The sequence below is a fragment of the Colletotrichum karsti genome (genome assembly GCF_011947395.1).
Source record: "Colletotrichum karsti strain CkLH20 chromosome Unknown Scaffold60, whole genome shotgun sequence".
NCBI classification, from domain to species: Eukaryota; Fungi; Ascomycota; class Sordariomycetes; order Glomerellales; family Glomerellaceae; genus Colletotrichum; species Colletotrichum karsti.
This window is the reverse complement of record NW_024065960.1, coordinates 1-18,390: the sequence shown is the minus strand read 5'-3', so window position 1 is coordinate 18,390 and position 18,390 is coordinate 1. Positions and strand designations below refer to the sequence as shown.

General features: G+C 53.5%; 5 protein-coding genes across 5 annotated transcripts; 2 read left to right on the top strand and 3 right to left on the bottom strand.

Annotated features, from left to right (window-relative positions):
• Window positions 1-80: 80 nt before the first annotated feature.
• Window positions 81-783, bottom strand: CkaCkLH20_12477 (uncharacterized protein; the record flags this gene model as incomplete). Its single annotated transcript, XM_038895190.1, has 2 exons — window positions 81-680; window positions 733-783. 2 exons carry the CDS (start codon window positions 781-783, stop codon window positions 81-83), a joined length of 651 nt encoding a protein of 216 aa, XP_038739458.1.
• A 712-nt stretch (window positions 784-1,495) lies between these two features.
• On the top strand, window positions 1,496-3,035 carry CkaCkLH20_12476 (ankyrin repeat protein; the record flags this gene model as incomplete). The annotated part of the gene is made up of 3 exons (XM_038895189.1): window positions 1,496-2,161; window positions 2,366-2,617; window positions 2,694-3,035. The coding sequence occupies 3 exons, from the start codon at window positions 1,496-1,498 to the stop codon at window positions 3,033-3,035; spliced, it is 1,260 nt and encodes a 419-aa protein (XP_038739457.1).
• Window positions 3,036-3,495: 460 nt separating this feature from the next.
• CkaCkLH20_12475 (phosphoribosylglycinamide formyltransferase) lies at window positions 3,496-4,597 on the bottom strand (the record flags this gene model as incomplete). Its single annotated transcript, XM_038895188.1, has 8 exons — window positions 3,496-3,574; window positions 3,624-3,722; window positions 3,783-3,845; window positions 3,904-3,925; window positions 4,006-4,082; window positions 4,145-4,148; window positions 4,200-4,382; window positions 4,447-4,597. 8 exons carry the CDS (start codon window positions 4,595-4,597, stop codon window positions 3,496-3,498), a joined length of 678 nt encoding a protein of 225 aa, XP_038739456.1.
• An 8,073-nt stretch (window positions 4,598-12,670) lies between these two features.
• CkaCkLH20_12474 (uncharacterized protein) lies at window positions 12,671-15,943 on the top strand (the record flags this gene model as incomplete). The annotated part of the gene is made up of 2 exons (XM_038895187.1): window positions 12,671-12,927; window positions 13,357-15,943. The coding sequence occupies 2 exons, from the start codon at window positions 12,671-12,673 to the stop codon at window positions 15,941-15,943; spliced, it is 2,844 nt and encodes a 947-aa protein (XP_038739455.1).
• Window positions 15,944-16,520: 577 nt separating this feature from the next.
• Window positions 16,521-17,242, bottom strand: CkaCkLH20_12473 (6, 7-dimethyl-8-ribityllumazine synthase; the record flags this gene model as incomplete). Its single annotated transcript, XM_038895186.1, has 2 exons — window positions 16,521-16,914; window positions 17,037-17,242. The coding sequence occupies 2 exons, from the start codon at window positions 17,240-17,242 to the stop codon at window positions 16,521-16,523; spliced, it is 600 nt and encodes a 199-aa protein (XP_038739454.1).
• Window positions 17,243-18,390: the final 1,148 nt, after the last annotated feature.

Below are 18,390 nucleotides of genomic sequence, written 5' to 3'. Positions count from 1 at the left end.
CAAGAAACACCGGAGATGGGCCACCTCAGCCGTTAACCGGCCAAGGTGCAATTGCTAGGAATCAAATATCAATTAATTCGTCAAATTCTCATATCCCGCAGCTTCTTCGCCACGGCATGGAAGAACCACTCCTGCAGTTTGAGCCCAGACCTTGATGCATCGGCTCCGTATATGGGAATCTGAGAGTTGTCTGGTCCTGCGAGGCATGACTTGACTATCTCTGCCACCACATCTCCCATGTGTCCTCTCAGGTTGTCATCGAATCTTCCGCTAAGCAGAGTCTCTCGGACTCCTGCTGTTTCACTGGGAAGCCTCACCCGACGTTCCTCAAACCCAAGCACAACGTCAACAGAATTCCAACAGGCAATCTCCATCATGATGATGCCGAGGGAAGAAATGCCATGATGCTTCTTAAAGCCGAATCCATGGGCGTCATCTCTAGGGCCGCCCTGCACCGCGGGATGCCGGTACACATCCTCGGCTCTGATATGAGGAGGAGCCTCAGACATGAAGTCGGCATTTTCTGGACGTGAATAGTCGAAGCGAGAGAGAAACGGTTGCGCGCAATCCACCGCTGTGTCCGCATCGCGGGAGAACAATATGCTCTGGCTCCGAAGACCCTTGTGTAGCCAGTTGACAGCGTGCAGTCTCTCAAGCCTGTCGGCCAGAATCTTGATCAGCTGTAAGCGAGCGCTGAGACGCCGTATATGCGTCTTCGCGTAAGAGTTGTACCATAGCTTCGAATCGATTCGCAACCGTGGAATCGGATCTCCGTATACCCATGAGTTGTCGACGCGGCTCCGAGCTCTTCCACTCAACCCACACCCGCTTTCACGAATCGAAGGCGGGCTTATACCAAGCCGACCATCTTTGCGAGTGAAGAAGCGGGCCTGACTCGACGAGTTGCAGCTCGGACGCTCCAATTTCTGTCGGGCGAGGACGCCTTTCACTGTTCTTCAGGTTGAGGTTCTGTCGTAGCGTATCTATCGTCTAGCGACTTAGAGTCGATTGCCGACATCAACCATTTGACTTGGGCCAGCCAGGCGAGTTGCACGTCATATAACGTCTCATACGATACCACTGATGAAATTGATCTGGCGATCGGAACGGATGTTGTATCTCAAAGCACTTCCCACAGGGTTTTTTTCGAACGAATTGACAAAAAGGACAAAACCCCTAACACAACGATTTGACAAAGGTCATCAATTTTATAATTAAGCTGCATCACATAATAGCTGGTCCGTATTTGTTATGTTCCAAGTGCCTAACGTTGCTAGTAACTGAGGAGCTCAGCCAGATAGTCTTTCAAGCTTAACAATCTGCCTAGGATCTATTCGATCATCATGGATCAGCGCCTACAGTCCCGGAGGAGCCAACTGATACAAATATACATCCAGAACCCATCCGAGGAAGCCAGCAAGATGCTTGTGGGCACACTTCATATGGGGATGGAGACTCAGACGCAACTCTCACAGAATCTCCCAGCCCTCGAAAGATGGCATACGCTCTTACAAAGGCCGACATACCAGCTCCAAAGGTGAGAGTCGCAGACGAAATCGAGGTTTCCAAACCAGCGAAGAAAAACACCGAAGCCTCTATTCGCTTCGCTGGGCTTCCTCAGGACCGTAGACCCGAACCCACAAATCACAAGGAGGATGTTTCCGACGACGAAGAGGAGATATCAAAAGATGCAGAGTTCATCCTCCCGGAACCGATCAAACCTCTCCCGTTCCTTCACCGCGATTGTCTGCCCCTGCCTCGCGCGTCGTTGGTACCATCCTACATCTTGGCGGGAACAAATCATTTCTCTCGGAACGAGCTCGAAGACTCGGCCCTTAGCCCCGGGACGACGAATGTCTTCGTGTACGGACGTCTGATGTTCCCATCCGTGCTGCTTGCCATTGCTGCCCAGTTCACGACCGCTGCTTACTTCCCTGGCCTCCAGCGCCGCGTCAAATCTTCCTCGGACGATTGGAGGGAGGCGAATCTTTCCATTCAGAGAGCCAGCGAAACCATGACACTGGCAAGACTACGAGGATATGACCGGTGGCAGCCAAGAGGTCTACAGTGTGCCGTCCTCCAGAAGTCCAAATGTACAAAGGAGATATTGAGCAAGCCTCGACTCGAGAACATGGCACAACTCCATCGACCTGGTGAGGTTGTCGGCCTCCTCCTCGTTGGGATCAAGAAAGAGGCAGTCCAATATCTTGACTTGCTCTTTGCCCATGACGAAGCGAACCTGGAAGAAATGAGAGCACGAAAAAGAGAAGAATAATCGCTCGCGACACGCATGCACATCTCCTTCGCCCTCGTGGGAGATTTTATGTGCAGTGTTGTCCTGACAGGAAACATGGATGAATTGTAGAGCCTCCTGGATCACGGGTGGAACCCTGACGCGCCCTGCCGCTACTACGGCAACGTTCTACAAGCACTCGGGAATGTCTTCGTGCCGCACCCAATCCACGGCGATCCCCTCTACCAATCGAACGGCCAGTCGGACTACGCCATGGCGGAGATGCTTCTGGAGCATGCTGCCTGGCTCACCGAGGACTGGGGCGAAATCTGCGACCTGGCCAACGAGAAACAACGACAGCGAGATACGGAGTCTGCTGCGACAGTACGATGTCCGGGAAATCCACACGAGATCTCTTCCTGCGCCCGCCAAGCCTCGGAGTTCCGGCGAACTCGATCAGTCTCTTTCATACTCGAAGATCGTGGCCGCCGGCTTACAGAAGGGCATCGCAGTCCACCCAGCTTCTGGTAGTTGGAAAGGACTCAAGGGCGTCGCCGTGACAGTTGCGGCACTCAACGCGGGAGCGCCTATTGGCATTCTCCCCTTGATGAGGTCGGTAGTTGGTCCAGTCAGGGCATTGATAGACGAGTTGCGCCGAATCGATGAGGACCAGGAACGCGATCGTCAGCTGGATATTGATATCGGAAAGTTAAAAATTGATGTCGACGCGGCGGAGAACTCTCACGAAACATCTGGTAAGCCGACAGGTTCGAGATCTAGGTCCAGAATCACTTATCGATGAGCAACTCGGATTTGAGCCAAAGGGTGAGGCCAGCTGCTGAAGCCTTAGCTAGACAGAAGTGGCAAACACGATCGTTTGATAATATGCGTCGATTTTGCACTGTCGTAATATCGTCCCCTGACCTATGTCTTGAATTGACCTTGACGCATCCCCTTGCCCCATTTCCTTCTCTGGGGCGCAATGGAGAGACGATTTAGAGGCCAGCCAGCAGGGTAGGTGGCTGAGCAGCAAGTAGAGAAAGTTGGTCGTTCAGGGATGAGACATTTCAATCATCACCCTAGCTAGACGCCTCAAGCCGGCATGACTTGAGCCTGCAGCCACAGAATGGGGCTGGTTCATAAGCCTCTATATCCTTCTCACTCAGTGCCTTGGCATTTCCCATGCCATAATCATCGAGTGTCATAAGGGTTCGTAATGTCCTTTTCGGACTTCCTCCGCATTTAAGACCGCCGTTACCTCTTTACTCCTTCTTGGCCAGGATCTCCCGAGAAACTTGAGCGGTGGCACGAACGATCAATTGGTGCTCGACTTGGTGCATTCTAGGCACCATCAGTATATTACACAGCTCGCTTTGGTGGGAAAACTTACCTCTCCTCGAGATCTTCCAGCTTGTCGCTTGGGAGCACCTCAACCTCCTGAACCAGGATTGGCTCTCCGCGGTCAACTTGGGCGATGACATAATGAATCCTGCGAGTCCCTAGGTCAGAATACTGCAACTCGCGTAGGAAAACTACTGATGATGCTTACATGGCGCCAGTTCGGTTGTTCTCCAACTTGCCGGCCTGAAAGTCTTCGTACGCTCTACCGATACTTCAAAGAAGGTCAGTATCCGAGGATGTTGAGGAAGCACCTGGCGGAGAAGACTCACGCGTTTGCACCGTCGTAGCAGCCTTCAAATCGCGCATTAGTATTTGAGAGGTCTCGCTTGCGACAGTTTAGACAGATCGATGGAGAATAGGAAATGACATACCTGGCTTCGCCGGATGGAGATTGATCACTTTCACCCCTGCTGCGGCGAGAGGAGTGAGGAAAGGTTCGCTGAAGACGCTATAGAATGCATGTGAGTACTACGAAATCGACGAGCGTTGAATTTGAACTGTGCGACATACTGCACTAGATCCTAGTCAGTATCCGTGGTGTTCATAGAGTTCCAATTAAACTTACTCCAGCCTGCGAGCACGATGAGGTCAGGCTTGTCTTGGAGAATCTTCTCAGCCAACGCCGCATCGTAGCGAGCGCGGCCCTCTTTCACCTTGGAAGCATCGGTCTCGCCCTTGGCACAGAAACCATTCGATACGAGATTGAAGTACTCATGAGGAATAGCCGCCTTCTGGGCTCTTTGGATTGCTAAAGAGAAGGAATCCCATGAGCACCGCGATCGCAACGTCACTGAGTGTGATCTTCAACTCACCAACGGCCTTGGCTCTGTTCACGAAAAGCTTGACAATTTTGCAGTCGGTGATCCTGCCGTCTTCTAAACCGTCAATCAAGGCTTGGAAGTTGGAGCCGGACCCCGACGCCAGGACCGTGATGCGGCAGACCTTGCCGTCGTCGGCAGCCATAGTGGGCTGATTGTGAGGTGAACTGAGAGTTTGTAGATGTACACCACTCCACGGTTACTCTTCCTGGTCGAAGACTTGAATATCGACTATGGATAAGAAGGGCGGTAATAGAGGTGGTGGGGAGCAATCGATGCAATGTATCTAGAAGTCGTTGCAAAAAGCTGATCGCGGAGGAGTGTAGTCGATAGAAAAAAAATGCCGGAGGGGAAGGCGGGGCCAGAGTTGGCGGGGGCGGGGCATGGGCCGCCAGTGAAGTTGGGCGGCCGGTCCGCTCGAAGACCCCGGTGATGCCGTGGATGGCGCCTTGAGGTTGCCTCGCCTTCTGAACCAATAGGGCAGGTTGGCAAACTCAGAGTATTTTACGCAAAACGATCTCAGCTCATCCGAAATATTCAAGAGCTGACCGGGAGAGTGGGCAGCTGATTGGGTGATCAGGTTGCGTATGAGGCAGTTCATTGGCCGAGTCGCAGTTGCGCATCCATTCGGAGGGCTCTCCGTGGGCTGCAAGCTACTGGGCACCGCGGGGGGAAGATGCGGCCGGGAGTAGAGTACGACGAGACGGAGACATCCGCTCCGATGTCCTCCAAGGCACAACATGACATGTGGTGGGATAGAGACGAAACTTTTCGCCCATTGGATGCTGTACGTATCTTATTGCGTGACGATTCACAGATATGCGAATGACAGCTCCGGTAGGACATGTGGGCAAGCGACCAGAACGAAGACGAAGTGTATGTCCATGACGATAAGTGGGAGTGACTGGGGCGGAAACAACTCTCCTGGCCAGCAGTGACTACCTCACACGTCTCATTGACGATTGAGCATCCGCAATCGGGGAATTTGAGAGACCACGAATGTGATATCGGAGAAGTGTTAATACCAGAGAATTGAAAAGAATCGAGGAAAACAGAAGATGGAGCCGCGCCCATACGAGGCCCATAATACTAACGGCGGATGGGGCCGGATTGTCCAATATCCCAAAATCGTCCAAGCCCAGCCCAGCTTAGTCCATTACTGTGCCGTACCAAAAGCTCCAGATTGTTCGAGAGGAATCAATATTCCCACTTGTGTCGTACCGGGACAATGTACTGACATGAGCTGGAGCTGAGGTCTATGGCCGTAAAATGAGAAGAAGAGAAGCGGAGAAAACGGGAAAGTTGACTGCTTGCGATGCTCGCAGAAACATGGACACTTTGATATACAAGCATGTAATCTTACACGTATTTCAGATATTGGACAAGGCATTTCACTTCTTACCTCTTCTGTCGAGCGGCAGACTTATACCGCTTGAATCCGCTAGTATTCATCGACCGAGCTCTTGTATTTCCATTCTTGAAATGTGTGCTTGGCTACCGGCTCCGTTTGCTCCAGACAGGGGTCGAGCGTTGGAGAGGCGAGAGGTTAGCTTCTGCACGCATCCGTACCACACCTCAGGCTCAATGGGCTCTAGACTCAGGCACAGCGCACATCGCCCATCGCGTCACCAGGGGTTCCGTCCATATAGAGCCAACCACAGACTATCAACGCACTATGATCGGATCTGTGATCTCCGACCCTTGCAAAGAGCAGCGCACGAGGGCGCCAAAGTCCCGACGCGAGTGGCCGCCCTCGACAGTCAATAGCGGACAACAATACGACGCCGTTTGACCGTCCAGTCGGTCAGGGGAAAGCTGCGGAAGCCTGGAGTCGTTGCTCCTGGACGAGCTGGGCGGCAAGCAAGCGGATGCGACAAGACGGACCAAAGCCAACACGGTTGACATCAGCGATATGAGTTTTCCTCTTTGAGCTTGGAGCCAGCTGCTCTGCCCTGGAACTGAGGTTGCAGCGCAGCCAGAAAGTATGGAGCATTGTGTCCGTCTGCTATCGACGAGGGTTCGTCGAGTTTTTCCTTGGCCACGGTCCCAAAGAAATGCCATGTTCGGGTTGAAGCCGACGCGACGGATGATAACCAGAACGGGTCGACGTTTGTTCGTTCTCCGATTGATGTACCGAAGTTCGATTAATTGGTTGTTTTGTGGAAGGGAAAAGTGCAGGCCGCTCCCCGTCTCCAGTGTCGATTCCACGCCATCCGGTCTAGTCTGTCTGCAGACAACCCAATGTGCGTTGCCGTGGATAACTGCAGTTTGCAGCGGGTGAACGGACAAAATCCCTACCTACACCTACAGCCCTTGCTCGGCGGATGGATACAGCGTGTGTGTCCATGTCCGAGGTCAAAGCAGTTTGCAGACGAAAATCACGTCAGTTCAGTTGTCCTGGTCAGGCCATGGCACATGCCGCTTGACAGGCCGCCGTCGCTGGAAGGGCATCAGTGACTGTTTTGTTTACCTACTTGTTGGATCAGTTTCGTGGAAAAAACACGCGTAGACTACTAGACCGAGACAGGCTTTGAGCATCGGCATCGGCAGTCAGTCACGTACAGTGTCTTGTGCTTGGATACCTGTCCCCGCCGTACCCAGCTTGACGACGTGTCGGGGGTTGACTTGGTGTCAGACTTTTTTTTTTTTGCTTCTTGCAGGATTTTTTCCCTCTTCGTTCGTTCTGATTTGAAGGCGCAAATGGACAATGTGCAATACGAGGCAGTGTGCTGCTCCAAATAGAAATCGAGAACGATTGACAGTGATTTCCTTGTTGGCAAGTGGAGAGTAGGGTGTCGCTCCGTTCCAGGTACAGTACAGTGCCCGTAGGGTAGGTAGGTACCTAGAGCGCGTTGGAGACTCCCCCGCCGTCTTAGGTAATCAGCCCAGTACCGGTACGGATGCAGGTCGGGTGCCAGTGCCAGCCAGTGCAGGGGCTGGGCTGGAATTGATGAGTCGCCGGGACGTTCCTTCCCACATGCTTTCTTTCCGTCCGTCCATTTTTCTATGAATATCCACCTCATGAGATGAGACAGGCGCCGAAGCAACAGAACACAGATTCCTGTCTTCCATCAACCCGACACCTGAAGCAAAGCACCTTCCAGCAACGGAACATGATTCATTTCTGGAAACCTGAGGCCCTAGTAATCACATACTCGGATTAGAAGCAGAGACAAAAGACACAGCCAGTTGGACGTTGCAGTTGTGAGGTTTCCGGTCCACAAGTCCATATCTCCATCATGCTCGCCCAGTTAGGTACCTACCTACTATGTACCTACGGATACTCAGAGCACGTCAACACTCCCCAAAGGAGCCACTGTTCAAGCTTCCAGGATTGTCGTCGTCGTCGGGGGGCCTCCTGGGGCTACGAGCAAGTAGCGTCGCGCTAGAAGTCCCCCCTTGGGATTCGTTCTGCGCTCTCGTCTGATTCGCATTTCGCGTTTGGCCGAGTGGTGGACAAGATTGTAAAGTACAAGCGCCTGGGCATCTTTTTCATCCGTCCTGACTCCTGCTATGAGCTCCTGAGCATCTGATCTCAGAAACTGGTCTAACTTGGGTTTCGAGAGTAAGGTATCAGAACGGTGCAAATGGCAAGCCAGCGCCGCAGTGCCGGTATGCATGCAACATTGTCAGCAGCAAAGAAGACCTACGGATACATTGCAACAACAGTCTTGTTGCGTGATTGTAGCAGATTCCAAGGTAAAAGATACCTTACTAATCATATTCCTACCCAGCAAACTGTCAATACCTACCCAAGTAAGGTAAGGTACTTTAGGTACCTAGGTAGGTACGGATAGGTACTCCGTAGGTAGGCACTTTGCAGACCCAGCCCCTCCACCCTGAGCCTCCAGCCTTTTTTTCCCACCTTCTCTGATCTGAGGTGACTTCAATGTTGCTTCTTTCTCAATCCACACCCCTTGAATTCGGCCTCCCACTCTATAATGCAGCGAATCGGCATCCGACTTGTCGCCCACACGGCCTCGATGCGTCGTTTCTACGGCCCAGAGACCAAATTCTCGCTGAAGATGCAGTATGTGGCTGCCGACGAACGACGTTCCATCTCCACTTCCAATTCCGCGTCAACGGCCATCGCCCGTCACCCGTCACCCGTCACGGTCTTGCGCATACCGGCACTACACCACCTTGCCCCGGATCGAGATCATCAAAGATGCGACCAGGAACATCAAAAGAACAAACTCCATCCCACCGCTGTCCTCGGGCTGGGCATCTTTGGTTAAATCGCCGTCTCCGACCCAGACGCTGCATTTCGGAGCGGAAACCCGGGGCAGATGTGCCCGCCGCTCGGCCCTGCTGAACATGCCGCTGTTCAATTGATATCGGCCTGACGACAGCGACGCATTTTCGTCCTGGTCTTGCTGTACATCCGGTGCCCCAGAAACCAAACCTCCGCGACCGCTGGATACGACCGAGCCCGGGTCTTACCACCTCTGACTACTCTCGTCTCCTCGTGGCCAGCGAGGAGATATGCTTCTCGGACCTCGTCCTATGCGACGTGTTGGCCGACGTCTGTCGCTCATTGTCTCTTCCATCAGCCCCGTCGCCATGGAAGACACTCGCATCCTCTCTTGGCGGGCTAATGCCGTGACGGGCTTGACACACAATAGCATCTGAACAACATCACTGGACGTCTCAGAGCATGTAAAGCTACGGCCTCAGCTACGGCTCTCGGCTCTTGGTATCCAGAACACGATGGCGACATTCTGCGCCGGGGGCATCTGCAAAAAGCCTCAAGAGTGGCTGTCATCCAGCATCGCAAGTTCGCCAACTGTCCAGACGCAACCAGCCATCCATTTGAATACGTCTCTGAAGCAGCCAAGGCGACCTCGGGCAGGGCGCGCATCCCACCTTGCCCGCGTACCAAAAGAAACTATGAGACATGGCACAGGTCAAACGGACGCGGTCGCTACTGGCCGCCGTTATTCTTGTTAGTACGGCCAAGTAGTCTCGATTCCTGACCATCCTCCAGCGTCTTCAATCTCGTTGAATGCGGCGGCTCCGAGGTCCAATTTAACAATTGAAAAACGCCCGTCCTCGCTACCGATGTTGCCGCCCGTACGAGGTCTAGGCTTCCTGACGGACCAGGATGCCCGCCCTCGCCCTACACGCTGCGTGGCCCACGTCCACGCTACTTGCGTCGAAATGCTTCCTTCCAGAGTCAAATCCGCCCGATGTAATCCGTGAACGCACGTTGTTCTTCTGGATTCTTTCTTGGTTTCGTCCCATGACACCGCCGAAGCTTGCTGTTATCTGCTGAACGCTTCAGGTTGCGCAGTTCAGCCGATGTCGAGGCCTCCTGGAATGGCCAACGGACGAAGGCTTGCAGGACGGGAGGCTGGGTAGGGTGACCCGGTGCAGCCAGCAGCTACGAGGCCTCGGGACTGCAGACGCAGCAGACGCAGGCGCAGACGCGCAGATGCATCAATTAAGAGGGCGGTACCAAGGCGGTAACGGGAACTTCGATGGCGAACATTGCAGCGCAACGTTCAAGTTGCCCATACCACTACGCTACTCCGCATGAAGACTGAATCAAGCCGCTATGAGCCTCCAGGTACCTGGGCAATCAGCAATGGGAAATCAGCATTGTGCTTGAGGGGTGGGTGGTAAGGCATGGTAAAGGGGAAACAGCTGGTTGTGCCGGCGCCACTCAACGACACTAGGCCGAATGAGTGTCTCCTTCAAAGGGTTCATCACCCAAAATGTCACCCAACACACGAATTTTCCGGGCTAAAGAGAGAGACAAGAGCGAAAACCTCCGGGATCTTGAACAACGCTGTGTCGAAGGGAGACGGGAAGCTGGTTCGTTGGCGACACAAAAGCAAGCCGTTGGTGGACGGCAAGAGTAATTCGTCGTGGGTTGACGGCGAGGCGCTGGCTCATCTCCCATTTATAACCGTCCGGTCTTTTTCGTCGGTACGGATTGCGCCTCAAACCAGAGTCCAGCACAGGAGCGCGAACCACTGCATCACCGGGCTACGGTGTGGTGGTGCTGGTGCTTGATGGTGTTCGCCGGTGCTGTTGCTGGTGGTCTCCGGGCCATCCCATCGCATGCTCTTGTACCCACACATCCATGCCATGCCGTCAACTTTCAAGCATCCTTCCCCTCGTTCCCTCTTCATTCACGCCCCCTATTCCCCTGGACCCCTGACCCTGAGCCCCTGGGCCCAGAGAATTTAGCAGGCGTACGGAGTACAGATGCAGAGTACACCGGACTACCATGACCAAGAGAGGAGGACAGACCACCAAAATGGCACGGGCACAGGCTTAGGCTTAGGCACGGGCACGGGCACAGGCACAGCTCAGGAAGAGGCAGGGCAGGAGACATGTTGTCAGCGGGCCAGCTACGCCAGGCTGGATGAGGGCTGTGGTGGTGGTGTCTACGGATACTGCTACATACTGCTGCCATGTCGCCGTGGTGGTGGATGGACTGAACGGAATGGAACGGTGGTCTGGCTTGATTGAGTCTTGACTTCGCGTGAAGCTCTGCATCAAGTCCACTCTTCCTAGCAACTATTGCATGGTCTCTCCACCCGACTAATAAAAATAGGCCATGGGACTGGGTTGGATGTTGGGACCAGGGAAAGGCAATGTGCGTCGAGAAAACCGAAGAGCACACCGGACGAAACCAGACCTGATCAGACCTGACCTGACCAGGTCTGGAGCTTGAAGCCTGAAAGCCGAGCCTAAAGCTTGAGAGAGGAAGAGACGGACGGATTGGAGAAGAAGACGAGGAGAGTCAGACGAACGAACGACTTGACTTGGTGAAGACGCGTGAGAGGCCCCTGTCCATCATCCACCGTCCATCATCCGTATCCACATCCACACTTCTCCCCTCCCCCCCCGTTCTCTTCCCGATGTCCCCTGCTGCTCGGCCTGCCTTAGCTGACCTTGCCGGCTGCTGATGGATACTTTGTATTCGTACCCTTCGTCTCTTCCCTGTCTAGGTAGCTAGGTTTGTTACCTGGGTGGGTTGGTACGGATACCTTAGACTTACTTACTGATCGGATCGCCTCCTCCTCCTTTCCACATTCCCACACACTCGCTCCAACCTCCCGTCGTCTCCTTCGCCGACCCTCGTTGTTGCTGTCATCATTTACTGCATATCCCTTCGTGTCCGTCCCACGACTCGAAATTTTGTCCTTTCATTCGTTCTTCTTATCCTAATACCCCCATTTTCATCCACATCCCCCAGTTCACGCCCGCTTGCTTACTTGCTTGTCGTCGTCTCTGGCCTTGTATTCCTTCCCGGTCTAGGCCCATCTCACCTCGTTGCATCTTCTTTTTGCGTCCGGATAAAAAAAGTTTGAATGAGATCATACACCTCTTGATTTCACGCCCTGGCATCATATCGCATCGCATCGCATCGCATCGCACCGGACACGCTCTACGGTACGCAGTATAGACTAATATCTCGTCTCCTCTCGCCTTGTCGCTTCGACGACTCCTCTCGTCTCCTCTCGCAATCGCCTCGCCTCTCCTCGCCTCGCCTGGCTTGTTGGACAGAAACTCCCTTTGGTAAGTCAGCGGTCCATTCCTCTCGTCATTCCTCATTCCACAACCTTCAACCCTTCGAACCAATGCCTATACATATTTGCGATTTCCCCTCCCCCCCCCCTCCCCCCCTTCGATGCGCGATATTTGATGACGGCGCGCCCGCGGCAATATCCAAGTATTGTTGGGCCTGGTCCATCGCTAAGGCTGTTGGCGGCTACCCTGCCGGAATACCTTCATTCCCCGTCTTCTGGGTCCACGGTTGGCTACATGGCCAATTCGCATACACTCTCACAATATCTTGCCTTACCCGGACACGCACAAGAACAGAGACCCCAGACGAGCAAAAGACACAACACAACATACACACCACGACCACCTTTGCACTCGCAGCTGACACTGGATTTCTTCCGCCTACACAGCATCGCTTCGCTTACCTTACCACGCCATATTGTATCACGCTCCGCAGCGCCCACTGACACGAGCCACAACAAAGCTGTCCCGAGTCTCAGCTCTACTTTCGTCATCCCACATCGGCCGACCCGCCTCGTATCGTATTTTTTTTTTGCGGTCCCGACATTGAGGCAAAGCGCGAACCACCCCCGAGCGTTAATTATCACCGGTTCTCCGTCCTTTGTTCCAGCACTGCCGCGTGTAGATGCGCGCCGATTAAATCCCGCCGGGAATCATCGATTTGCCGTTAATCCATATGCCTAGATTCTCAGTCGCTTTTGGAAGGCGGCGATCGACCGTCAACTCGGAGGAGTTCCTCCAGAATGGGCCGGTAGCAACGGGGGATCAGCAACAACAGCAATCCTCCTTCCGCGTGTTGGAGAGAACAGAGGTTGGGGGCAACAAGTCGTTTGACGGAGGACACAGGCTGCTCAAGGCCGCGACGACAGCTATTCCACCCAAGTACGACCTGTCTTTGGAGGACAACATGTTTGCAGACGTGAAAAACAATCGGTATGTGCATCCGCCTCCTTTCCTTGCCTCATTCCATTTTCCTCCCCCCTCAAACACACATTCTCGGCCTTGCAGAGGAGCAACAAGGCGTGGGAGAGCACAGAAAGGAGACTGGTCCAAGAGAAAGCCGAAAAAAAAAAAAAAAGCAGAAGCAAAGAGTGGGAAAGGAAGGGGAGAAAAAAAAAACTTGGCTGGCATGCATTCAATAGCGGCATGTCTCGGACTCAGCGGTGTATCTCACTACTAGCCGGTGGTCCTCTCTCTCTCTCTCTCTCTCTCTCTCTCTCTCTCTATCCCCCCCCCCTTGTCTGCAATTCATTTCAGGGCCAAGGCAAGGATTGTGTCTAACGTCGACTGACTCAGCTTAAGGGGAAGTGGGTCATCTAATACCACGAAAACAACCTCGACAGATACTTCTTCGCGCCACAGCAACGTCTCGACCACACCGTCTTCGGCTGACCTCGGTGCCCAAGGGCCTCAGGAAGAATGGAGAAACTCGATTAAGAAATCTCATACCGACCTGCCAGCTCCCAAGCACAGTTCTGGCGGATTCCTCAGCAAAGCCGGCAGGACCTTTTCCTTTGGCGGTCAGAAGAAGAACCAAGCCTCCGTCTCTTCCGTTGACGACCATCCTCTGCCTCCGCCGCCCTTGCCCACCCAGGCCTCGGAGGACGACCTCAGCCGCAGACCGAGAGGCCTGACATCCTCCACGGCCAGCACGGCCACGCCTCCAAAGCTCAGCGAGGAGGAATTCAACCTTAACCTCGGCGGTGATTTTGGTAACATGTTCAAGGGGTCTGGATTTGACAAGAGAGCTAGCCAAATGACGCTTCAAGGCAACGACAAGTCCAATCTGGGACCTCGCTCCCTAACCTCCAACAGAGTCAATCAACCTCAACCCTCCCCCATCAAGATTGATAAGTCCATCAAAGTCGAGGCCTCGCCCTATTCATGGAGCAGCCAACACTCCAACGACAACCTGCTTCACGACGACAACATGTTCCGATCTGGCCCCGGATCTCCCACCAACACTGACCGCACAACTGTACCGCCACCAGTGCCCCGTCACGCCTCGCCGCTGGCCTTCCGTAATAACGTACCATCTGACATCGTCGAAGATGAGGATGCGAAGTTGCTGAAGGACTCGATTAATGCCAGCCGATTCCTCGGCAACCACCAACCCAGCAACCCGTCTCCGCCGGGAAGATTCCGCAGAAACGAGGACACATTCTCAACAGGGTGGGATGATGCAGGTAGCAAAAGGGAGGAGGAAAACATGTTTGAAAACACCGCGACCCGCCCACCGAAGCCTACGCACCACTACAGCTCCGGCAGTGGTAGCAACCCGAGCCCCCCTCGAAACAAAGTCATGACTCCCGCCGAGTTCGAGAAGTATCGAAAAGACAAAGAACGCCGCGACAGCACCAGCGAGACGGTGAAGGCATCGAACGAGAGCCGAGATGACGACGACGACCAGTACGAGGACGACGAGGATGACATTGAAAAGGCAAAGCTGGCTGCTAAGCAGAGGAGGAAGCAAGAGGCACACATGGCAGTTTACCGACAGCAGATGATGAAGGTGACGGGCGAACAGCCGAACCTACCGTCAGAGCATACTGCCCGGCCCAGCCTGCCCATGTCTCTCAGCACGCCCAACCTAGCCGTGCCGCCCGGCCCTCTCACCGGCAAATCGGACGGCTCGGAAGAGGAGGACGAGGGAATTCCGCTTGCCATTCTCGCCGCACACGGCTTCCCGAACAAGAACAAGCCGCCGGCACGTCTTATGAACATGGCTTCGAACCCTGATCTGCGATCCTCCATGCAGTCACAATCCGCTCAACCTCAGCGGCCGGGGTCAAGTATGGGTGAAGGTGCCGGTGCAAGGGGGTCTGGCGGCCATCTTCCTGCTTTTGCTCGGAAGCTGCCCCAGGACCCGTTCCTTGGTGCCGGTCTCATCAACGCCCCTCCGCGCGAGTCGTTGACTTTCGGCGGCGGCTCACCACTGCCAGGTGCTGCTCCTCCAGCCGTGCCCATGGGTGGTCTCGTCGGTGTCATCGCCAGCGAAGAGCGCTCCAGAGCCATGCGCAGAGGCAGCCCCAACATTGAGGCGCAGAACGTCAATCCTTTCACCGGTGCCCCGGTCGACCCTGCTGCGGGACTTCCGCCGCAGATGATGTACAGCAACATGAACGGCATGAATGGCGGAATGAACAACGGCATGAACGGTATGAATGGCGGCATGGGTGGTATGGGACAGATGGGCGGTATGGGTGGTATGGGCGGCATGCCCCAGATGCCTCAAATGCCTCAGATGCCCCAGATGCCCCAGATGATGCTCACCCCAGGAGACCAGGCGCAGATCCAGATGACCCAGCAGATGCAGCAATTCATGCAGATGCAGATGCAGTTCATGCAGATGATGGCCACGCCAAACCAGCAAAACATGAACATGAACATGAACAATGGTATGGCAAGGCCGATGAGCCACGTGATGACGCCGTCGATCAACGACAGCCAGCGGCAGTCATTCTTCGGCGACTCGATGCTGGAGCCGCCCCAACTCGACTCTCGTTCGAGAACTATGAGCATGGTCCAGCCCAGCTCGGCCTCGTGGATCCAGCCCGTCGGCGGGTACACACCGTCCATCCATGGAGGCATGGGCGGCGGCGGTTACGCGCCCAGCATCCACGCGCAAGGCGCCGGGTATGCCCCCTCGATCGCACCCTCGGAGCGAAGCAACGTGGGCTTACCAGGGCGTTACAGACCAGTGACGCACGCTCCCCAACCCTTGGACTCGGGCCGGCGAATGTCAGTCATGTCAGGCGCCGCGGGATGGGATGAGGCGCCCAAGGTTATGCAGCAGGAGAACAAGATGGCATCGCAGAAGTCGGGCAACCCCTCGGACGACGACGATGAGGAGGGATGGGCGGCGATGAAGGCCAAGAAGGAGAAGAAGCGGTCTCTGTGGAAGACGAAGAAGAGTATCGGCAGCGAGATCGGTGCATTGATCTCCTAAACAACCGAGATGAAAATGTGGAAGGAAACGGGTCTCCCCTTGGGGCATGGAAAAACAAAAAGACTGGACATATAAGACGCAAGCGCACACCACGCAACTCATATAGGGGTGTGTTTGGGTCTTTCCCTCGGGTTTGAGTCTCGAGAAAAACACCCTACCTGTGTATAACTTTTGGACATCATCGTTTTCAGGCGTTGTTGCGGGAGTGAAAGAGCAGATGGAACGGCTTGGATTGTTGATTACTCAAAGTCATGATAGACAGCTCTTGGTGCAATAATCTACTAATGTTGGAGAAGAAAAACACGTTTGGTTCAAGATGGACGTCCTGTGTTCGCCTTTTTCATGCGTTTCTGACGAGCCATGTTCTGCTCCACGTCACCTTGGCACCCAAGGGAGGTGAGGTAAACAATATTCCTATCTTGGTAGGGAGTATCTTCGGGTTCATTTCTAATCATGAATATACCCTTTTTCTGAGTTTTTGTTATCTTTTGGTCTTTCACTTCGTCGGTATGAGACTGGCCGTCACCATCTACGTGTGAAGTTTCTGCGCGGTTTCTCCGTTCAAGGCATGGTCGATTTATTCAATCTTGCCAGCGGCCCAAGCCTTGCGCTTGACGCCCAGCTCGACGGCGGCGAGACCCCAGTCCTCGCCGTGGTTGTGGCCGCTCGCGGTGATACCGGCCCGGGCTTGGGCCTGATCATCGTTCAGCACAGTGAGAACGCCAAAGATGACTGGGACGCCCGTGTCGAGCTGGACACGCATCAGGCCGTGGGAGACGGCATCGGCGATGTATTCGAAGTGCATGGTTTCGCCCTTGATCAGGACACCGACGGCAATGATGGCGTCGAAGGGGCCGCCCGAGGACTCGGTAGGGAGGGAGGTCAGGTCCGTGGTCGAGGCGCCGAGGAGGTCGCCGGCGGAGGAGCCGGAGCCGGCTTGGGCGGACTGAACCTGAGAAGCGGAGAATAGTCTTGCGCGCGAGAGAAGTTCGTCAGCTGGAGTAGTCTTTCTCGGAGGAGGGCTTTTCGGTTCGCCGAAGAAGAAGAGCACCTGGCGCAATAGCTGGAAGAGGGGTCGGTCGGTCCGGCTTACCTTTGGACGGCGAAGGGGAGCTCCCAGGATCCCGGAACGGACTGGACGACAATGTTGGACTCCTTGACACCGCAGCCGAGAAGCTTGTCCTTGGCGCCCTTGACGAGGGGCTCGATGATGGTCGCGTTCCAGCGGGCATGGACGATGCCGATGCGCAGGCCGCTGCCTTCGTGCTCTTGCGGGGTAGGTCCCTTGATGCCAGACATGTTGATCGCGGAGAGGGGTATTTAAGAATTGGTTCGATCGGATATCGGTGTGTAAGTCGCGAATTCACTGGTCGTGTACGTGGCTAAAGGGATAGCGAGGTATAGGTTGACAGGCAGGTCGATAGCTTTGGTGGGGTGGAGGTTGCGAAAGGGAGGGGTGGCAGCTGGGAGCTTCCGTCTGGTTGCTTATGAATTGGTGGCAGGGCAGGACGGGCTGACGCTCAGGAACGACGGGAGACGAGGGGACAGGGCCCTGAGATGTGCGATGCGGGGCATGCGGTCTGAGGTCTTATGTGCCTGGGAAGAGAGAGAGGGGGTAGCTCCTATAAAAAAGCCTAGGGTAGCTTCTATAAAAAAGTATACTATTTAAACTTCTTTATTATTATATTAATTAGGCTAAAACTCTACTTTATATATTATTTACCTTATTATTATTACTATATAGCTATTTCCCCCCCTATATTTTATTATAACCTTTAGGATTTATTTCCCCTTTGTTACAACCCGTTGGGCTTAGCTACCAACACAACCCCGCCAGGCTCTCAGCAGCTAACGTGGATATATATAACCTAGTGACATAAGGACGGTTAGGGATCCTCAAAAGGGAAGAACTATAGTATAAGTTATATAACGATAAGATAAGGATCATTTAGGATCAAAATGATCTAAATAGACTTAGGGGCTAAATAATTATTCTCAATTAGAATGATCTAGCTCAACCTAAGGTATAAAGAGTATATACTAGGAAAAGGACTTATATATAGGATGGACTTAAGCTTAGCTTAAGGATAAACTTCTATAGCTCTTTAGTAATTAACTTATAATTATTACTTATAATACTTTTAGCTATACCTAAGTGATAATTACTCTATAACTCTTATTAAGGCCTTAACTAATCACTAAGACCTTTAAAGACCTATAATTACTTAAATAGCCCTATAGAACGACTTAATACTATTTATAGTTCTTAATCCCTAACTTACTATTAATATAAACCCACTATTAGTTAGCTAGCTATAACACTTTAATTACTCCTATTTAATAAGTTACCCTTTAAAAACTACTAATAGTATTATAATATCTTTATAACTCTCTAGAAAGACCCCTAGCACTAGATCCTCCTCTGGCGCTAGGAAGGCCCCCATTAA